Genomic DNA, 20092 nt, shown 5'->3' on the forward strand with positions numbered 1-20092 from the left:
AAAACTAATCCCGTGACATATATATTAAAAGATTCGCGCAGAAATACCGTCGCTGGTGGATTTTATGAATACGAACTACAACGCGTTGCTAATCCTGGTATATATCTTGTGGAAAAGATATTGAGGAAGAGGGGAGATGAAGTTTTTGTGAAATGGTTGGGATTCGATAATTCACGGAATTCTTGGATACATAAAAATAATGTATTGTAAAAAACAAATAATAACAAATATATACATATAATACTCAAATATACATTTTTTTCGTTTTTTTTTTACGACGGTATTCTGTAATGCCCCCATGGTAGCGTATCGATACTTTTAGGTATCATATATTGTTTATCATCGTGCGGACTTAGAGCAATTTTTTTCTGCTGAATGGTATATACTTTATGCATTTTTGATCTTATACTCGATTGCTGCTGCGTCATTTCAATTCCTTCGTTCAAACACTGCATGTAATCGTCAAATATTATCGTTTTCGCGACGACGCTATTTTTGACACCTTTTACCTTTTTCGTATTCTTTTTACCATCTACTTTTAGCGCATACATTTTTGCTCTAAGCCTGACAAATTCTGTCATTATCATACCGTTGTTTTCATCCTTCAAACCCGGAACTTTTTTACTCATGAGCAGTATACCATACGCATTGTCTATTGCATAGTCGCTCGTGTCGAACTTGCTGATGTCGCGCTTCATATTCTCATACACGTCTTCACACTCAATGTGATATATGAGACTATCCGTGTCGGTGTACATAACTTTACATTTTTCTTTATACATTAGAATCATGTAATCGTGATGAAATTCGTACAAACATATCTTGGATATATCAAGTATACACATACCTACATAGATTGGTTTATAAAACTTCACCTCGAGTTTACGTAATTCTACGATCTAGCGATTAAGTTTTCCGAAAAAACGCTCCTGCTATTAAAATTTGGTTTCGCGATCATTGCCTCTGTGCCGTACCTATCGTCCCATTTTGTTATAAGTTTAACATCTACGCGATTGCGCATATTTTCCATCGTTTTGCCGAAAACTGCATTATTCATTAATTTGTATAAATTCTTTTCAAAATCATTTTTCGCCATTGTTCTAAATTGTGTGTTTAGTTCAATATATGTAACCATGGAGATTGCGCGAATTGTAATATGCGATGAATTTTTGTAACGCGAAGACCGTGTCGCGTACATTGCTGCAGATTGCGGTAGTGTATTATGTATCGTCAGTGTTGCGATGCGGGCCCGGTTTTCTCGCGCATGCGCGGCGAACGTAGCATCAGTGAAGTATCTCTATATGTAAAAAGGTGTACCATTGGTCACCCGTATAATTTTGTAAGTTTTTGTAATTTAAGGAAAAATATAATTTTTTAAATTATTTTATGGAAATATATAAATATATATATATATATATATATATATATAATTATGTGTATATATGTCTGTATATATTTTATATTATATAAATGTCAATTTATTTTTCCTGAAATTACAAAAGAGGTGTGTGTTATAAAAAAAAAGAAAAACAAGATGGAAGGATATAAAAATAACTTTAAACAAGATATACTTTTACAAAATAAAAAATTTAATTTGGCAGAAAAATTGTGGAATACTAACATTTATTGCAAGGGTAAGGAAAACTGCCAAAAATCTTACCAGTATTCATAAAACAAAATACATTTATTAAAATACAAAATAAAATTATTTTATAAATATTAAAATTACATCTTCATAGTAATATTAAAATTAAAAAAAAAATAAATATTACGTCGTAAATGACTAATAAAATGAACAATAAAATAAAATATATATTTTTCATAACTTTAAAACTTTAAAAATTTAATAAAATTAATAAAAATATTAACTATTATATATATAACTTAAATATTATATTTAATGACTTTATAATGAAAATATCTTAAGTTTATTAAATAATAAGACTTGTTATAGCCCCAGAAAAGGCTACAGACTTAATGAATATATACATATATATATATATACATATAATTATATTGATGCAGGAATGCATCGCGAGCGAAGCGATAATCGCGCGAGCCGCTGACGCAGCGAGCCACGCGCGCCCGAGACCGAGCGCGAACACGAAACCGGAAAGGTGTCACCGAATTGCTAAAAGTACAAGCGAGGAAATTCGACTTTGAACTTCCTCGCCTGCACTAAAACGCGAATTCAGCAACATAACCATATTTGGTCATGTTGTTAAGGGACCCTCTCCGAAAAACCATGCAGTTCGGAGGGAAGCTCAGCACCTGCCGCGATGAAGCGACGGGCAGTCGTTGATTAGAACCTAACGAGTAATAATCGTCACGGGCAGCTGTTGACCAGATTCAACAGAGTCATACACGAATAACTAAGAGATATACGCGCGCCGGAGATAAGTCGACGCGTATCAGACTACCTGGGCGACAGAGCATACGAGAGATACCGCTTTCTCACTTTAACCGATAATAAACGCGAGTGACATAACGTTCGCTGGGAGCAGTGACTAAATATCGTACCATAGACTTAATTAAAATGTTATTTATTGTTTACAAATAAAGAGGATAATAAAAAAGCGAATACACGATATTGAAAAAAAGAGAAATTAAAATAAAAAGAGGCCACTGCCCGCCGTATCCCCGGCCTTCCCTGAACGATCCCGAAAAAATCCTGTGCCCCCTCCCGGAGGCACAACAGACTAATAAATAATTTAAAAATAAAAATATTGCACTATCTTTAGTAAAAAGTAAATTTAAAAAATAGATAAAATTAATATACATATATAATACACATGTATTTAAAAATAAAAATATTGCATTATCTTTAATAAGAAGTAAATCTGAAAAATAAATAAAATTAATATACACATATAAGACACATGTATGTAGCATGCATTAATAAATATTGGCTACATATGTGAAAATTAATTAAAAATTAAAAATTTTGCACAAAAATTAAAAATAAAAAAGCAGAATTATAAATAAAAAAGCAAGAATATAATTAAGCACCATCAGATTTGCCTTTTTCTCTATATAAATTTTGAGTATTATGCAGTTCAAGATGCCTTGAGTCAGGTTGAAAATTTATCCTCCTCGATGGTGCGCCACCTTGACGTGGTGGGGAGGCTCTGTCCCGAAGCCCCGGGAAACCGGAGTAGAGGGATAGCTAAGAGCGCACCTTTAGCCGGATTTCCTCTTGAACCCCGGCTCGGGCAGGATGCATAGCACCGGCATGCATACCTGGGTGTCAGACGCGTACGAATCGGTCCCTGCTACAGGCGCGACGGTCGCGGCGGAAATGATGGTGAACGCCACATAGTACGCCGGGGGCGAAAACTCTTAAGCCGGAGCGTGGCTGGGCGGGGGTTGAAGAGTAACGAAGACACTACGCGAGGGCCTTAGCGTGCCCGTCTGAAGAGCGTTCTCCCTTCCGGAGGAGTCTTTTTCAGAAGAGCCGATCGGATGGAGAGGCAACCGATGCTGATCGGGCTCCCCGGGTGTCGATCCTGAAGTGAGGCTTACGCGTCGCAAATCCGAACAAGACGGGAAGCGGCGTTCGAGGCACAGTTTTTTGGGGGGAGGCGGACCTACGGGTGCCGACGAGCCTCCTGGGACGATCGGGGCTTCCGGGCCATCTCGGTGTCGGGGAATCCGCCGGCTCTTCGGGGGCGGCGGATTTCGCCGGCATCGCTTTGGTCATTGTAGAGTAGAGTGTCACCCTACGATGCAAGGTTCGGATAGGACCTCGACCTGTTGGCTTGACAGCAGAGCGTGGCATTAGGGGCTCGCTCCCCCCTGATTCGGATTTTGGTGGTGGGTGATGGAGGGATTTTCGGCTGGATTCGAGTCCTAAAGTCACCAACACAGGGTGTCAAACACCGCAACAGGGGTCCTCTTTTCCCTATATAGGAATTTCGAAAGACGGATCGGTTAACAGGACGCCCGATGTAGGTTGAAGGACCGCAGTCCCGATGCTATACACGGTACGCACAGGGGTCCGCCTTCCCCCTCGTATAAAAACGCGGAGGCGGGGACACGGGTTAGGAAGCCCGATGTGGGTTGAAGGACATTACCGTCCCAATGCTACACACGGTTCGAGCAGGGGTGCGGCTACCTCCTGTACAAAACACAGAGGCGTTCGGGGCAAGATGTTGATCGACAATGCGATAACATCCTGTGAAATGGCTGGTGCCTGACCGGGGGAAACCGGTTCGCGCTGAATTAGGACGTCTTTGCACTGAAGACCCCTCCGGGCCAACTGCCGTTGGAGCTAGTACGTGTCTCGACTCCTTCCCTGGGAACTCGTCCAAGGGGAAGGGCTCTGCTGGATCGGGAACTGGAAGCGGGAACCTGTTAGTAGGGGAACCCAGGAGGAGTTCTGCGAAACCAGAGCCCTGTGGAAGGTCCTCGTCAAGGTGGAAACCCATGAAGTGCGACTGGACCGCTAATACAGGAGTCCGCCTAGTGGTGATTCGTCTTGGCCACTATAATAACCGAAAGAGGTACGCGAATGGCTACCTTCCGAAGGTGGACACCGGAGGCAAGGACGTGAGCTAGGGGTGTCACCCGGGGGATGCCAAAGAGGTGGCTGGCCCGAGCGAGTTTAGGGTCAAAAGGGATGTCGCCTCAGTCCGGTCAAACGGCACGGCCTGCACCCGCCTGGGTAAGATGTCCGTTGTCGACAGCCATGAAAATTGCCGACATGGGTTGCCTCATGGTTGGCTGGGTCAGGGCGAAGGGGTTGCTTTTAAGCAATCGCCCGCTGCAGTGCCATAGATGCCTGGAATTTAAGCATACCAGGCAACAGTGCAGTGGGCCGGACAGAAGTGACACCTGTTATAGGTGTGGAGGTCAGGACCACGTGGCGGCCAGATGCACCGGGATTCCTTCTTGCATTCTATGCAAGAGTTGCGGAAGACCATCGGAGCACAGAATGGGTGGACTGGCGTGCAGGGCCTCCAAGTCTAGGAATTAGTGGGCAAGAAGTCCCAAAGTGACTACAAAAAGGACGGGCAAGGAGTCAATAACAACATGGCCCTCTGTGCACTCCCCACAGACTCAAGGAGGAAGGCAGCCCCCTCTGCTAAAGAGAAAAATGGCAAGAGGAAAGGGGCTCCCCAAAATAAAGCTACAACGAAGCAGCAGGATGAGACTGGGATAGACAGCAAGAGGAGTGCAGGTATGGCCTCCCCCTTGTCGGAGGAGCCGGTACCCACTTCGGGTGGCTCTGGATGTACGGGTCCGCAGGAGACCATGGACACCTCCGTCTAATGGGATGGGTGGCCCTCCAAACCAATGTCAACCACTCTGCCGCTGCGAAGGACCTCTTGTGCCAGCACATGGCGGAGTGGAGTTCTGACTTGGCCATTGTTTGCGAGCCCTACCGCGTACTTCCCTGGTCAGATTGAACGGGGGACGAAGGGGGGCTTGTGGTAATAATAAATGGGGGAAGACCGCGTCCCCTTCCCTTCGACTTAGTTGGAAGAGGGGAGGAATTCGTGGCAGTTGGCTGGGGAGAAGTCACGGGTATATTACTCACCCAATCAGCCTCTCTCTGGCCTTGAAAGAATGTTCGAGGACATCGAGATAATCGTCCTAAAATGGCTGGTCTGGTCTTGGTCGCCGGGGACCTCAATGCCAAATCGGACGCATGGGGATCTCCGGTGACCAATGAGTTCGCCAGGACCGTGGCCGAGTGGGCGGACACCCTGGGCCTCGTTGTCCTCAACAGGGGGAGTGAGCCACATGTGTGCGACATAACGGTTCCTCGGTAATAGACATCACGCTAGGGAGCCCGAGGGCTGCGCGCATGGTGAGCAGTTGGAAGGTCCTCGAGGGGGAAGAAACACTGGCCGATCATCGGTACATCCGATTCGGCATCTTGAACCCCACTATGGGAAGGGCAGCAGCGTATGCGAATGATGGGCCGTGTTCACACAGCCGACCACCTCGGTGGTCGGTGAAGAAGATGGACCTGGATCGCCTCAGGGCTGCGGCCGCTGCGAAGGCATGGGTGGAACAACCACTTGAACCTCTGCGTGATGTGGATGACGGGGCGGCCGCGCTTCGTGGGGCGGTCACGGAGGTGTGTGACGCCGCTATGCCCCGGAGCCGCGATGTCCAGCGTAAACCGGCGAAATACTGGTGGTCGGATGAGCTTGCTGGACTCAGAGCTGATTGCAATCGGGCCAGACGGGCGTACACCAGATGTCGTCAACGACAGGACGACGAGGAGATGGAGGCCCTCCTAAGGGAGGCTTACATAGCAGGGAAGAAAGCGCTCCAAGGTGTCATAAGATAGGCCAAGGCCAGGGCGTGGGAAGAACGGGTCGAAACGGTGGAAAAAGATCCGTGGGGGCGCCCTTATAAACTGGTACGAAAGAAGTTAATCAGAGAAGGCCTCCCCACCGCGGAGCGTCTTCGACCGGCATTCCTCGTAAGGGTGATCGACACTCTTTTCCCTGTAGGCAATGGGGAGATAGCTAAGATAGGTTGACCGCCCGTGCCGGAACTGATCCCGTGGTCCGAGGCGGAACATGGGATCACGGCCGAGGAACTGGGCCGGGAATTAAAAAGGCTCCGGGCAAAGAATACAGCCCCGGGGCCTGATGGCATACCAGCCAAGGCCCTGGCCTTGGCATCGATAGAGTTGGGGGAAGCGTCCTGGCATTGTTAAACAAATGCCTGGAAATAGGACACTTTCCCAAAATCTAAAAGGAGGCGCGATTGGTTCTGCTCCCTAAGGAGGGCAAACCGGAGGACTCACCCTCGGCGTACCGCTCTATATGCCTCCTCGATGAGGGCAAACTCTTCGAGAGGATTTTGGCTGCACGCCTGAGAGGGCATTTGGCTCGGATAGGACCCGATCTGGCTGATTGCCAATATGGCTTCCGCGAGGGCCGATCGACGGTGGACGCAATACTCCACGTTAGAGCCCTCGCGGAGGAGGCGATCGGTCAAGGGAATGAGGTTGTGGCGGTGTCTCTGGACATCGCCAATGCGTTCAACTCTCTTCCCTGGGAATGTATTAGGAGGGCCCTCGTGTACCACAAGGTGCCCACCTATCTTAGGGAAGTGATCGGGGATTACTTGAAAGATAGGTACATCACCTACACGGGGCGGTATGGCGCAGTAACACGTCGCGCCGCCGAGAGGGGGGTTTCACAGAGGTCGGTGCTTGACCCACTCCTGTGGAACATGGGATATGATTGGGTCCTCCGAGGAGCCCTTCTCCCAGGCCTATCACTAGTCCGTTATGCAGACGACACACTGATAGTGGCCCGGGAAAAAGGATGGAAGCGGACAGTCCACCTTGCACAAATAGGTGTGCAACATGTGGTGACACGCGTCCGGGCATTGGGCCTGAAGGTGGCCCTGGAAAAGACTAAGGCCATATGGTTTGGAAAACCTCGGGCAAGGGGGCCACCAGTGGCCCAAATGGTAGTAAATGGGGTCGCTGTCCAGATCGAAAAACATCTCAAGTATCTGGGATTGGTTCTGGACAGCGGCTGGAGTTTCGGGCCGCATATAGAGTGTATGGCCCCTCGGATTGGTACGGCGGCTAATAGTTTGGTCAGGCTGATGCCTAACTTTGGGGGGGCCGGGGATAGAGCTCGCCGCCTCTATGCAGGGGTCGTGCAGTCCATCGCTTTGTATGGAGCCCCTGTATGGCATGACAAGGTTTGGGCCAGTCGCAAAAGCACGAACACCCTACAGAGTGTTCAAAGGCGGCTGGTTATTCGTGCCATGCGGGGATACCGCACGATCTCCTATGCGCGGTGTCCGGGATGATGTCCTAGGCTCTTACTACGGCTCTGTATAAAGATATGTACAGGGTCGGAAAGAATATCCGGGGATATCGAAGCAATGCCGATATCAATGAAAATGGCGGTCCCCGGGCACCGCCAAACTCTAGGTTGGTGCGGCGCGTACTTCGAACCCAGAGGAACCAGCTCCAGCAGCAAAAGATAAACGAATGGCAGGAGAGTCTGGTCCGAGCCAGGGCCGGACTGTACGCTGTTGGGACACTCGGTCCGATCCTCGATAGATGGGTCGGACGAAAGCACGGTTCCCTGGGATATAGGCTGGTGCAGATGCTCACCGAGCATGGATGCTTCGGTGAGTATCTGCACCGGATTAGAAGGGAAGAGTCCGGACGCTGTCACCATTGTAACAGTCCCGAGGACACGGCGCGGCACACGCTGGAAGAATGTTCGGCGTGGGCCAATGAGCGTCGTACCCTTCGGGACGTGATCGGGAATGACGTTTCCCTCCCGGTGCTACTAAACGTAATGTTAGAGGGAGACGTAAAATGGCAGGCAGCGGTTTCCTTCTGCGAGCGAGTTATGTTACAGAAGGAAGCCGCTGAGAGAGAAAGAGAGAAGGCGCTGGACGCCCTCGAGAGAAGGAGGAGGAGGGATGGCAGAGCGTGTTGTAACTACGACAGACGTGCCCAACCCTAAGTACATCCCCCCTCTTAATATATGGAGGCAGGGAACACGGGGCCTACAATATATAATGTAACCCTTCGTTCCTATTCTGGTAGCACCAACCCGTGCCACGAGAACATGCTTCTTCCTTCCCTCATAATATGGGGAAGGAAGAAAGTACACCGGTGACGTAAGTCACCCGGTTGGGAAGAGAGGCTGGGAGGAAGTGGACGTAGGTGCCCTTCTTTCCAGGGGGAGAGTGGAGGGATACTCGCGGCCTCTCCTCCTATGTCCCTCTCCTCGGGCCACGGGAAATGGGTGTGGGGACACCTGTTTCCCATTGCATGTGGCCATCGATTGGGCAACGTTGCGCGGTAATGCCGCAACGCTGCCAAAGGTGCGACATTGGGCGTCCTCCCGGACACGCAATATGGCCCTCGGGATGATGTCCTCCCTCTCTCATCCCCCGCTCGCGAGTTTGAGAGACGGAGGACGTAGCGGGGACGGGCCCTGGTAGAATGCTAGCGCAATCCCAGGGCCCGTCCTATGCCGCTTCGGAGGATCACCGCTGGGTTTTAGCTGGTAAGAGTCCGGCATAACTCGTCTCTTCCCCAGGGGACAGGTATCCATGAGGATTTCCCAGCGTTAAAAAAAAAACGGTTGAAAATTTATACAATTAATATTTTTCTTGAAAACTGGACCGAACTACACAAATTGAATCGACTGACTCATTACATAAACGGTTTCTTTTTTTATTTTTTACGTCTGTTACAATAGAAAAAATTCGTTTGGCCTCAGCATTTGAGTGGGGAAAAGAAAGAACTACGTTAACTAATAATTCTAAATTTGGAAACATCTTTTGCCCATCGAAATTTCTAGATTTAAAAATATTTTGCCACATTTCATCTATTTGTAAAGAAGCTAATTCTTTTTTCCGGTCTTCATTAAAACTCGATGGCAAAATTTTCCATTCAAAAGCTAAATCAGTTATATCAATATCTTTCAATACTCGTTTTGCAATAAAAGTTAAATCTTTAATTTTTAATCTACCTTCATAATACAAAGCAATTTTGGGATCTAAAAAAGTTAACTGTTCAAAAAGTGTATCTTTAAAAGGCAAACAAAGCCACCTCATTTCCGATAATTTTAACATTTTATTTCGTTGAATTTCGAAAAAATCTTGAAACTCGCCCAAAACTGCACATCTCTTCGCTCTGCCCGAAATATAAGTGGCAACTCCTCTAATTAAACTTTCACAAGAATTTGGCAACTTTTTACAAGCTTTGCTGGCTATAATCGCGGATGAATGGCAAATGCAATTTAACATTATTAATTCCGGTACTTCTACTTTAAGACGAGACATAAAAGATTTATTGCATCCGATCATAACCGGTGCATTATCGCACGCCATTCCAACAATATTTTTAATTGGAATTTCTTTTTCTTCTAAAAAGTTTTTAAATATTTCAAAAATTTTCATCGCGGAACAATCCGTTGCTAAAGGTAATGATTCTAATAATTGAGTTGTAAGTTTTTTAGTTAAAGGCGAAACATATTTTACGAGTAAACACATTACTTTAGTATCCGATATCTGTACTCTCATCGATTAAAATAGAAAATTTACATGTTTGCAAACATTGAACAATTGTCTCGACTTCACGTTTTGCTATAATATTTTTAAAAATCTTCGCACACTTATCTCGAGCAAGTGAAAGATCTTGCACGACTTTGGGCTCTATACAAATATCTTTTAATAAAGGAGTTAAATGATCGGCGCAATAAAAAGCTACGTTATGTTCAGCAAAAAAAGCAGATAATTTAATTTCGGCGCGTTTAAGCTTATCTTTATGCGATAACCTACTAACGGGAGCTTCAAAATTAGACGAATTTATATTTTTTATATGTTTGGCCGTCTGTGAGTGTGCAGTTAAATTTGTTTTGCAACATCTGATGGCCTTATTGCATGCAGTACAAAGCGCTTTACTCTGTATGTCAGGATGAGGAGTTAACCATCCTTTAAAATCATTTTCATCTAGCCAAGAACTTTGAAAATTTCTAAGTCTACATTTTTTTACAACTCCTTTACCAATAGTACTGCTACTAGTACTACTACTACTGTTATTATTACAATCCATGATTTAATATTTACTTACCAACAACTGGTATCCAACCTCTGTAGTCCTCCGTTGTCCGTTGCACGTTGAGCCCGCCAAAACTTTCACACCCATACCTCCTCTACAGCAGTCGTCTACATACGTGTCTGTTAATACTAGCCTAACAGACAACATGGCCGCGCATGCGCGAGAAAACCGGGCCCGCATCGCAACACTGCGTATCGTATAAGGTTGCGAGCAACTTGTTCTCTCGCTTGCTGGGTGGCTTGTCACGTGTCGGACAAAACGGTAAGTCAGTATATGCGTCGTGAAGATGTTGCGGGTCGACAATATATCCAATTTTGATCTATCATCGATCGTGTCCGATTCGCCTACAGGCTATATCCTCGAGATCGACTTCGAGGATATAGCCTGTAGGCGAATCGGACACGATCGATGATAGATCAAAATTGGATATATTGTCGACCCATTGAAAACTAGCGTAAGACAAAAGTTGACACATTGCCCATCTGTATAAATTATTTACATCGAAATACATTAGATACGATGACGGTTTCAATGGGTCGTATGACTGCATGTACTTGTTATTAGCATGCGCGTATCTGTTGGAACATTGACTCAAACCATCGCGTATACCTCGTTCTATAAACATTACCATATCGATGTCAGTGAGCAATTCAAACTTAATGTTTGTATGCTTCAACATGGCATCCGACGTGTATCCGGGAAGAATATAGTAATGTGCAGGGTCGAGCCCGTAACTCTTGATACAATTGTCACGAAAATTTTCAAAAACATCGGCTAATAACAAGACATCAATTTTTAAATATAGATCGCTATATTCGCCTAGCGTTCTAATGGAGAATCGGTTCCAAACAGTCTCGGCTTGCGCGTAATCGCTGTCGGATACTGTGTCATCGGTCAAGGAATTGTAAAATAATTCGCGCGGAGGTAAACATGTATCGTGCAATTTATCTACACAATCGATATATTCGTACAGAAAGACACCTTTTCGCGTTAACAAATCAAAGTCTTCTACACGTAAATTTTGATATTCAGATTGTAAAATTTTTAATTTATCTTTACTAAGAAAAGATGTTCATTTGTTGAGACTTGTTGTGAGAAATTTAAAAGAATCGATGAAACGTAATTTAATGTGATTTCGTGATTTGTCTTCCGTAAGTTTAACATCTTTCGTAAATAAAACGTATTTTTCTTTAGTTATCGGAAATAGATCGATTCTTCCTTCGAACGCTGTGGCTATTTCCTCGATTATAAAATCTGAATCGTAACCGGATAAATTGTGGAAAATAATTGGAATATAAATGGATTATTATTTATGAAACTTTTTCGAAGTACGCAAATAAAACTAAAAGTGTTATGTAATTTTTAAATTTTATATTGTTATTTTATTATTTTTTGTTTAAAATCTAAAAAAATTGCTTTCCGAATCCAGTTGTGGTCAAAAAATATTGAAGCAAACACATTTAACTGTATCAGACCGTAATAAACTAAGTTATTTAATTATAGACAAACTTCTTTGCAAATCTATGAAGTAAGTACTACTTTATAAAATTATAAAATTATTTATATAAAATTATAAATTTATAAAATTTTATGTAGATGTATATGTATATATTTTTATCACTTATTAATTCTGTTCTAATTAAGTTTGCAGAATAAATTTGGCATGTTTTCAAAAATGAGCTGAAGAAATAGTCAATCTTTTTAAATATGAAACAACAGCAACATTTTATGTTCCAAGTAATGGAAAACAAAAACGTGTTGCTAACGAAAAACTATGGGATAAATACAATAACCTAAAAAAATACATTAAAGATAAAGTTATCATTTAAAAGAAAGAGAATATTCCAGCAAGTCCTGATTATGAAGATACATTGCTTACATTGCGAACAATTCAGCCAGACGACTCTCGTCTTACAAAGTTTTGGGAAGAAACAATTAGCACAAGGAAAAGAGGAAATTCGATTGTTGAATATTACGATGATTATCCTATTTTAAAAAGATCCATTGTTACTTCACTGGTAATTTTGTGTAAAATTTATGTACGTATGTGTGTACGTGCATGCACGTACACACATATGCGGTATAATTGCAATATAATTATAAAATCTTCTGTTTGTTACAGATACGTATTGATTGCGGCATTGCAATAGGAATTGACCCGCTTATTTTTTATAAAAAGTGACCTGAAATTTGTACATCTATACATAATAAAAATAGCAGAAAAAAAAACAAGCATGTTCAGCATTGTGTGAACTGAAACATGTGTTATAGCCTGTTACGTCCGATGCGCGGGTGCGATGCGGTTGCGGTGATTGCTATACGCGAATCGCGGTGGCCGAGCGGTAAACCTGTCACGATTCGTGTGGCGATACACCGGATACTGGCGGCCGGGACGTAATGGGTATTGCAAGGAGTGTGAAGTGAGTGACTAGACAACGAATACTATTTAATTACATATAACTAATTTTTGTTTATTTATAAAAATTTTATATTAAAATATATACACATATATATTTTTCTTAAACAAGGACGAGAGACAAAAATCTATGATAAGTGGCGGTGAGTGACGCCGGCAAGGAAAGTATAAAATTTAATAACGATAACACGAAAGATGCAGAGAAAAAGAAACGATTACTCTAAACTAAGAAAAGAAACGCGTAATGAAGTCAATTTATAGTGATAGTCTCTTTGACTTGATACCATCTGACGAAGAATAAGGATGGGAGGGAGCCTTCATTAGTTCCTATTAATTAGATTCTACTAATGTTTATTTATTTTATCTTTCAGACCGGCGGAGCGAGCGGAGGAATTGTGAAAAGACGCCCTGAAAGAGGCGCGGTTCGTGGACGGAGAGGAGGCAGATCACTCTGAAAGAGACGCGCTACTCACTAGGAGGTGGAACGCCCTGAAAAAGGCGCGCCACAAGGGTGTGAGTCGAACGCCCTGAAAGAGGCGCGCAACGATATAAGCAAGGATGGTTAACGCTCTCCGTCTAATAACGCGATGTCTGGATGATCATGCACGTACTCTTATTAATTTACTAATTAACTCACTTATTTGTTGCAGAATTTGAGACCTTAGGTATAGTAAGGTGATATGACACGCCCTGATAGAGGCGCGCGAATATGGAAAAAGGAATACAAGAGCGCTCTGAAAGAGGCGCGCATCAACGCCGGATCAATGGAACGCCCTGGAAAAGGCGCGCATTGACGCAGGAAGAACGAGAATCTCTAATGTAGGCGTGAAAGAAGGATGACCTTGTCAGATGAGTATCACTAATTATTTCGATAATTTGTCCAGTGTCAAATTTAAAACATTAAGCTTGTCCCGATATTTACAAACGTACCGGCACAAAATATAATAATTAACAACGCGAAGAATTGATAAACCACTAAAGAAGCACGAGAAAATAACACCTCAAAGGGGAGCGACATTCGAAAGGGGAGGTTGCGAACTAATACACATATATATATTTCAGGTAAGTTACACGTACACGATACAACTAATAATTACACAAATGTATCTTAATGATAACGATATATGTACTCACGTCACTATCCTATTTTACGTTACAGAAATATTTAGGCGAACGATCACTATCACGCAGGTATACACTACGAATGGCTGGATGTATGGATCTACAGTACTATGAAATTTATAAAGTTAATTAACTGAATCTACGTTAAGTATAACCACATGCGCGTCTTAATTACAAAGCAAGTAATTTCTGCATAAAGAAAAATATGGTAATTGTAACTCCAAAGAGATGTGATACGAAAATAAAATATAATGTATATTGTTTATAAATGTAAATTTAATACGAATGAAAATTAAAGCCAAGTGCAATTAAACGCGAAAGAGAAAAATGTTGTAACAAAATTGAGAGTAACGAAAATTAAAGAAAGGAAGAATCAATGTGTACGATAATGAGCGTAGAGAAATTTAACGTGAGATTTTTATAATAAAACAAAAGATAAATTTATAATGACATGAAGTAAGCTAACGCGGTAAATGTACGAAAAGCGTATATATACTAAGAATATCGATAAGCTAATTGTCGAAAATAATTTTTATAAGATCGCGATTTATTAGTCTCAAAGGATCAGACGAGTAATTCTACTGGTACTGGTAATACTGATACTGATACTGCTAATAATGCTAATGATTACTGATACTGATCTGCTAATACTGACTCTGAGTCTGATACTGACTGACTTGTTAATACTGATCGTGATACTATGAATTTACGAATGATACTGAATGATGAGCAAACGATGCTCCTACTTATATACCCCTGAGTGCTTGATGCGCGCGCGTCGTCGCGTGATCCCGGGGCACGCTTGTTTGCGCCAGGTATCACATGTCGGGCGTAGTATACGATCACGGTGATTGTTAAAGTTTTCGCGTGATTAGATGGTTCTCGAATATTCTAGAAACTACGAAAGTCACAGCTTATTATAATATTCTATCATTAATTTCTATGTATATCGCAATTATTATTAATGTTATGATAGTTTAAATGATCGTTCACGTACCGCTGAATAATGCACTAGCGTTAAACTTAGATAGTTGCAATGATAATAGTGCGTTTCGCTAATTAAACTTATTAATTATTACTAATTTATAGTAACGCATAATAATACTTATATATTATAATGTTTAGATTAGTTTAGAGACATTAAACACGCTATTAATTGTATATATAGTTATGTATAGTAGTATGAGTAAGTTTATGATATAAGTAATAAAAGTTTATATATGAGTAATAATTGTATAAATGTACATAATTACATACATACACACTCTATAATAAGCACACCACATAATATATAATAATAGGCACCTCGTATACCCAGTGATACAATAATACGCACGTTACAGAAATATTATAAACTTATTATTTACATATGTTTAATCATTATCTAGTTATTATAAACATATTATCTACCCAGTGACGCATTAATACACATATTACAAATATATCATGTCATGGTATAATTACAATGAGTAGATGTGGGGTGTGTCAGTGTGTATAAACACATAAGTTCATAATAAGTTTATACTGTTAGAGAATAAATGTATAATTTTAAATAATATGTATAGAATATGTATAAATTAGCTATAAGAGACGTGTACCATTGTATCACCGTGTATATGGTATGTCTATTATATGTATGTAATTATATAAGTATGTTCATAATGAATTCATAATAGATTTATAGTGAATATATAAATTATGCGTACTATCGGGTCACTGTGTATATAATATGTTTATAAGATGTGTATTAATGCGTCACTGGGTAGATAATATGTTTATAATAACTAGATAATGATTAAACATATGTAAATAATAAGTTTATAATATTTCTGTAACGTGTGTATTATTGTATCACTGGGTATAAGAGGTGCCTATTATTATATATTTATGTGGTGTGCTTATTATAGAGTATGTATGTAATTATTCAACTATGTTCATTATGCGTTTATACTTTGTTTATAACGGCTTCCCCCCCCCCCTTCGCGTGTTATCGTCTGGGCGGATAGCTCACCGGGATCAGGGTTCGTGTTGTGCCCATGCCGTGAGAATGGGGTCTTCCGGGATATTCGTCCAAAGAGTTGGAACTCAGGCAGCAAATGAACGCACTCCGTACTTGTATAGTAAAAGAATATATTTCTGTCGTACTGTTACACTTATCTTACACTACTATTAACTCGCGTATTCGGTCGTCGTGTAGACAAACTATGTCGATAGGTAGATAACTTATTTACGCGCGGCTCTCTTGCTAGCGACTTTCTTACGAGCCGATCGCGATGGGTCTCGCGATCGGTTTATATATCGCTTTAATTTCGAGGGCGGAAGGATGAGGTTTTCCGGGTCGGAGCGCGAGACGTGCTCCGTGCTCGGGTGTCGTAATGCTTATTCAGCTTGACCGTGACTTGCTTTCTTGTTGGTCACGTTTTATTTTTCTTTCTTAATCTTTCTATTTAATTCTTTTTAATGCTTTGCTTTGCTTGCTTAATTTTAGTTTTTATTTCTTTATTTTATATATTTACTTTTCTCTTTCCAGGTAAGTGTATCGGGTTACGACATCCTTCCCCCTTTGAGAAAAGAAAATTTACTAGCGGTAAATTTTCTTTACCTTATTTTCGCTTCTTAGTCTATGTTTTTACATTTTGTCTTATTAATATAACATGACTGTGTTGTTTCCGTCGTTTAGTGTTGTGTCTAGTTGGTAAGGTCTGTTATAAATTTTTTCTCTTTGTACTCGTGGTATGCTTATTTGGATTGTGCTTATTTTGTCCGGTTGTTCTTTTTCGTTTGCTTCCTTCTTCTTACTACGTAAGTTAACACTACAATACTGAGTATAATTATTGTTCCTGTGATACCTGATATCGCGGGATATATTATATGTTCTCGTATCAGTAGACTGTCTTTATTTATCTGTCTTCTTGTCTCGGTCAGTGTGTTACTCAGTTTCATTAATTCGGATGGGTTTCGTATTATTTTTCGTAATTTTATGCTTTCTGCCTTGTCTTTTGGTTTGTTCGTCTGTATTTTCAGTATGCTTGTTAAGTTGTAGTCGGGTATCTTTGTATTTACATATGTTGTTATGGCGGGTTTGCTTGCTTTTATTATTATGTCGGGCGTTACTAATTTATATTTTTCTTTTATTGTTATTCGCCCTGACCTTTTGATTTCGGTTTTCTTTGTTACTCCGTTACTACATGTTATTTCTATTGGCTGTCTTTTCCTAGCGGAGTATATCCACGAGTTTGCGTCACTCAGCGTTATCCATATCGTTGAGTTAGCGTGTATGTGTCGTGTGTTGCAGCTGTTTATATGTGTGTCTGTTCGTACGTATGTCTGTACTTCGCATAACGCTTGGCTGTCTATGTGGTGTGTCAGATGACTTCTTTCGCATACATATTGGTTGTCAGTTCGCATACATTTTTCTAATTCGCTTTCCATGGTTGTAAAATACGTTCGACTATCGGTGTTTATCGGTATTATCGGTTGGCTTACTTCTATACATATAAATGTGTCGTCTTGTTTATGGACGGGTAGAGGGATTGCTTTTATTATCTCGTATGTAGGATACATTATTAATGGAAATCTTACTATCGTAATTATTCCTATACTATCGTGGTATGCGCTTATTTTTATAAATTTCTCGATCTCTCCCCAATTTTCTGGTGCAATGTTGAACGGAAAGTGCGTTCCTTGCGATATTTGTGCCGCGATTTCCTTAAGATTATTTATTATGGTTTTGATCGATAGTAATCTTATGTTTATTATTTCGCTTTTTGCGCTATTTAAATGTGTTACGATATCGGTAATAACCGTAATTAACCTTCTGATGATCGCGTTCAAAACGATAAAATGTTCGTCCATCTCTTCTCTGTGTCCGAATCCTGTCATCTGCAACTAGCTTTGTCGCATTTTCTCTGTCACATTCAAAAATTTGTCTTCATTTTTTTGTATTATTTTTTCTGATTCTTCTACGTGTGCAATAGTTGCGTTTAACACCTTAATTTGATTCTTCAGAGCATGCTGTAACGTTTGTTGATTTACTTCTAGCATTTTCAATTGTTCATTGATTATTCTTTCGTTGCCGGCGTCCATCGTGCCGAATAGCGTTTTGACTATGGTTCCTAGTCCATCTACTAGTCCTCTCCTTGTTTTCTTTGCTAACTGATAGGTCGTTCTTAAACGTGTTAATAAAGTTACTGATTTTTCGTACTCTTGTTCTGTCAGTTGCAGTAAGAGGCTGCAAGTTCCTTTCATTTTTTCTTCTAGAGATTTGTCATAGCATAACGCTCGTTTGCGCCATGTATCCCGCTAACTGCTCTTGTCGGTGATCTATTGCGGAGATGTCCATTTTGATTACCATTTTCCATGTAGACTCTACTTGATTGATTTTTCCTATCTTCTCGAAATATATGCCTGGTTCCTGTGAGAATCTTTCTTTTTTCCAGGCTTCGTCGGCGTTAGTTTTTTCTGTCCTGCCTGTGTTCCAGGTAATTAGACTCCTGTAATATAAATGGTATCATATTATATCACTGCGCTTTCTTAGAATGTTTCGTGCATTCTTTATTCGCGTTGCGCTTTTACATATGTAGCTGTTATCGCTGTTCTTTCTTTGCTCTTAGTTAGTGTTCAGTCGCGATCCTGTGCGGTTCTTTTCGCTTTGTGTTGAGTTTTTTTATTGTCGAGAAAGTTCCATGACTCTCAACGCAGATGACATTCATTTTTCGTGTGACCAGCAGATTATGCGTGACACCGGTGAGTTGGTTTCTCGCGAAGAGCCCGCGGAAAACCATTTTTCTTGTACTTTCGTGCCTCGAGTGGTGCCTCGAGTGTCTGAGGTGATTTTTGAACCTATTCCGGACGCGCCGTTTACCTCGGTGCCACCTCACCAATTTTGGTGGACAGGGCGCGGTCGCCACTTTTGGGACCGGGGTGTCTCAGTTTTACGGAAGTCTCTATCGTCCCGTTCGCGGCCGTGGCCACGGTCGTGGCGCTCCCTTTTAAGGTAAGATTTATTTTATTTACATTTACTTTTCTTCGCTTCTTTATCGCTTTCCTCTGCGCGCGTCGCCGTTTACTATTCTAATTTTCGATGAACGCTTTTAATTGGTTTACGTGTACGCGGTTATCGTCCTTCTTCCCATTTTTATCGTATAGTTTACGTCCGAATTCTTCTCGGTAATTAGATAGGGTCCGAGCCACAGGGAATCCAACTTCTTCGATCGTCCTCTATGAACTGTTTCGTTGTGTAGCAGGACTTTTTCTCCTACTTCGAATGTAGTTTCGTGTATCTTCTTATCGTAATTTTCCTTTGCTTTTATTTTTTCGTTGCGTAGGTGCTCCTTTATGACTTGTTGCGTTGCGCGTAATTTTTCTCACAGTTCGCTTGCGTAGTCTTCGTACGTGTATCTAGATTTTGGCGGTTGCGATAGAGTTGTCGGTAGGGTTGCTCTGTGTCCGTAAATTAGTTCGAACGGTGTGAATCCTGTCGCTGTGTGCGGAGTAGTATTATACGTGAACATTGCGTATGGGATCCCATTCGTCCCAGTCGGTTTGATCTGCGTTAATATAGTGTCGTAAATACTTGGCTAGTGTACGATGTGATCTTTCTAGCGCTCCGTTGCTCTCCGGATGATACGCTGTTGTTTGTATCTTTTCGATTTTTAACAATTTGCAAGTATTTTTAAACATCTCGCTTAGGAAATTTGTTCCTTGGTCGGTTAGTATTTTTTCTGGAATACCGTGCTCGAATATTATTTTCGTTGTAAATTCTCTTGCGATTGTTGTGGCTTCTTGGTTCGCTATTGGTATCGCTTTACTAAATAATTTCGTTAAATTATCTTGGAAGGTTAAGATATATTTGTTTCCAGTAATTGTAGTTGTTAATGGTCCGACTATATCTAGTGCACATTTTCCGATTGGCTTATCGGCAGTGTCCGTGATTATTAACGGTGCCTTATTTTTTCTTGACAGTTTATTTCGTTGGCATAGTT

The 20092-nt window shown here is 41.6% G+C and overlaps 3 protein-coding genes across 3 annotated transcripts; 2 read left to right on the plus strand and 1 right to left on the minus strand.

Moving 5' to 3' along the window:
* The first annotated feature begins 4618 nt into the window (after window positions 1-4618).
* Window positions 4619-4975, plus strand: LOC140675797 (uncharacterized). Its single transcript, XM_072910402.1, has one exon. The coding sequence runs from the start codon at window positions 4619-4621 to the stop codon at window positions 4973-4975; it is 357 nt and encodes a 118-aa protein (XP_072766503.1).
* A 2851-nt stretch (window positions 4976-7826) lies between these two features.
* Window positions 7827-8462, plus strand: LOC140675798 (uncharacterized). The gene has a single exon (XM_072910403.1). It carries the CDS (start codon window positions 7827-7829, stop codon window positions 8460-8462), a length of 636 nt encoding a protein of 211 aa, XP_072766504.1.
* A 726-nt stretch (window positions 8463-9188) lies between these two features.
* LOC140675799 (protein FAM200C-like) lies at window positions 9189-17540 on the minus strand. Its single transcript, XM_072910405.1, is given in 4 exon segments — window positions 9189-9194; window positions 9256-10015; window positions 10017-10506; window positions 17519-17540. Coding segments are annotated over 4 exon segments (1278 nt in total).
* Between the last annotated feature and the right edge of the window lie 2552 nt (window positions 17541-20092).

The sequence above is a fragment of the Anoplolepis gracilipes genome, unplaced genomic scaffold (assembly GCF_047496725.1).
Source record: "Anoplolepis gracilipes unplaced genomic scaffold, ASM4749672v1 Contig18, whole genome shotgun sequence".
Classification (NCBI taxonomy): domain Eukaryota; kingdom Metazoa; phylum Arthropoda; class Insecta; order Hymenoptera; family Formicidae; genus Anoplolepis; species Anoplolepis gracilipes.

Excerpts from the sequence above, each read along its gene's own strand:
- LOC140675797 (XM_072910402.1), top strand. The coding sequence starts at position 4,619 with ATGTCGCCTCAGTCCGGTCAAACGGCACGGCCTGCACCCGCCTGGGTA.
- LOC140675798 (XM_072910403.1), top strand. The coding sequence starts at position 7,827 with ATGTACAGGGTCGGAAAGAATATCCGGGGATATCGAAGCAATGCCGAT.